Genomic DNA, 1,928 nt, shown 5'->3' on the forward strand with positions numbered 1-1,928 from the left:
AGTTACTTTATCATGAGTACATTACTATTAAAAAATTATAAACGTCATGTTTATACGGGGCCTCCGAGGCCGAGTGGTTAAGGGATCACTTGCCCCTCACCGATGTGGGTTCGAGCCTCACTCAGGCGTTGAATTCTTCATGTGAGAAAGCCATCCATCTGGCTTACAGAAGGTCAGTGGTTCTACCCAGGTTCCCAACCGTGATAAAATAATGCACCGAGGGGCACCTGGGGTCTTTCTCCACACCAAAGCTAGAGAGTCGCCATATGACATGTAATTGTGCCGGGGCGACGTTAAACACAACAAAAACAAAACAAAAAGTCATGTTTATATACCGTGTTTTTTCCCGATCAAATGTGACAGTTTTAAAATAAATTAGTTTACACTTTCATATGATGCAGTACACATGCATAACATATAATCCTATCATAATGTTTTTCGTATCTATATTCAATTGCTTCATCAACTTGAGGGAGTATGACACCTGAGATACCGACACTTGTTTCCTATGTCCTCAACTTCATCACGATCTGCAATTTTCATTGTAAGCTGTGTTGGAACATATCCTGTATGAATTTCATCAGTCATTTGTTTTATCTTCTCTTTGCGTTCAATTTGCTTCTGTGCCACGCTCCGCGCTGTTTTCTTTGCGTTCCTATGAAATGGGTCTGGAATATTCTTGTTTTCGTAAAATGATGTAGAATAATGTGGATTGTGTCTCTTCGCTTCCAGTCTGCGTTCTATGTTTTGAATTTGCTCCCCGCGAATTTGACTTCTCTGATGAGAGTTCTTTAGAAGGTCCAGAAATATTACACTTTGATTCGTTTCTAGATTGGTCTCTGTATAATTCATTTGCAAGTGTGTCATGCCATATTTGACTGGTGATAATGAGGTATTGCTTCGGCTAAAATTCTTCCCGCCGCCGTGTATGTAAGCAGACGCCTTTTCAAGGTCAGGGTCATAAGTAATAGATTTACGTCTTTCAAAGCTACGAGTTTTGTTTTCAGCACTGACTTTGGAACGGCAAGAAGACGACTTACTAACTACACTATCGACGTCTCGAAAAGCTACTTCTTTTGTTATTTCGTCATTTGACTGACACCTCATAAGTCCGTTTGTGGTCGTCCCTGTTTTCTTTTCATCAGTTTGAGAAGCTGACGTAGGCCTCACAGATAAGCAACCTTTCTGTTTTCTTGAACCAACTACAGTTGCAGATTTCACACGTGCTGTTTTCAGATTGTTTTTGTTTCTATTCCCGTTATCAGTTCGATCACCATGAAACGCGGCTTTATGGTCACACGCTTCATAGTCCGCGTCATAATCCACAGGAGCCACCGGGGTCAGCGATCTGGGTACCGCTGGATAAGCATCGAACTGGTAACTGTAGTGGTCGCCGTTTTCATCATCACTTACAGAATATAAAAACTCGTACTCCAAGTCTGTTTCACTGATAAAATCACCGTTTTCTGGTTGCTCAGGTTTGATTATACCATTTAATACTGTTTTCGACTTTTCACGTAATTTTGTTTCTTTTTCATATTGTTCCTGAATTAATGCGATATTTTTCGCAGTGATTGTGTGCCGATGCGAAACTCCTTGCTTGTTTCGGTCACTCATTATTTCATGGGTTATTCCTGCTTCTGAATTAAGGCCAACACAACCTGACTAATTTCACTTTTGTTTTAAATGAATATAGAAGTATTAAAACACTTTCAAACAGTTTTCTTGAAGATTTATTACTTCTTACAATCAGACATTGTTAAAGGGATATTTTACAATATACACCTACGACAGATAGAAGGATAAATTCACTTTTCCTTCTATTTGTGTATGTATTTTTTTTGTATAGAAGCAAAGTAAAACTGGGGAAACTATATGATATATGATTGTTGAAACAAAAGGATAATCTGAAGAAAGAATATATAAGA

At 38.6% G+C, this 1,928-nt stretch overlaps 1 protein-coding gene across 1 annotated transcript; it reads right to left on the bottom strand.

Moving 5' to 3' along the window:
* Window positions 1-321: 321 nt before the first annotated feature.
* Window positions 322-1,617, bottom strand: LOC128553184 (uncharacterized). Its single transcript, XM_053534302.1, has one exon. The coding sequence runs from the start codon at window positions 1,615-1,617 to the stop codon at window positions 463-465; it is 1,155 nt and encodes a 384-aa protein (XP_053390277.1). The 3' UTR covers window positions 322-462.
* Between the last annotated feature and the right edge of the window lie 311 nt (window positions 1,618-1,928).

This window comes from Mercenaria mercenaria, unplaced genomic scaffold, assembly GCF_021730395.1.
Source record: "Mercenaria mercenaria strain notata unplaced genomic scaffold, MADL_Memer_1 contig_3569, whole genome shotgun sequence".
In the NCBI taxonomy this organism is placed as follows: domain Eukaryota; kingdom Metazoa; phylum Mollusca; class Bivalvia; order Venerida; family Veneridae; genus Mercenaria; species Mercenaria mercenaria.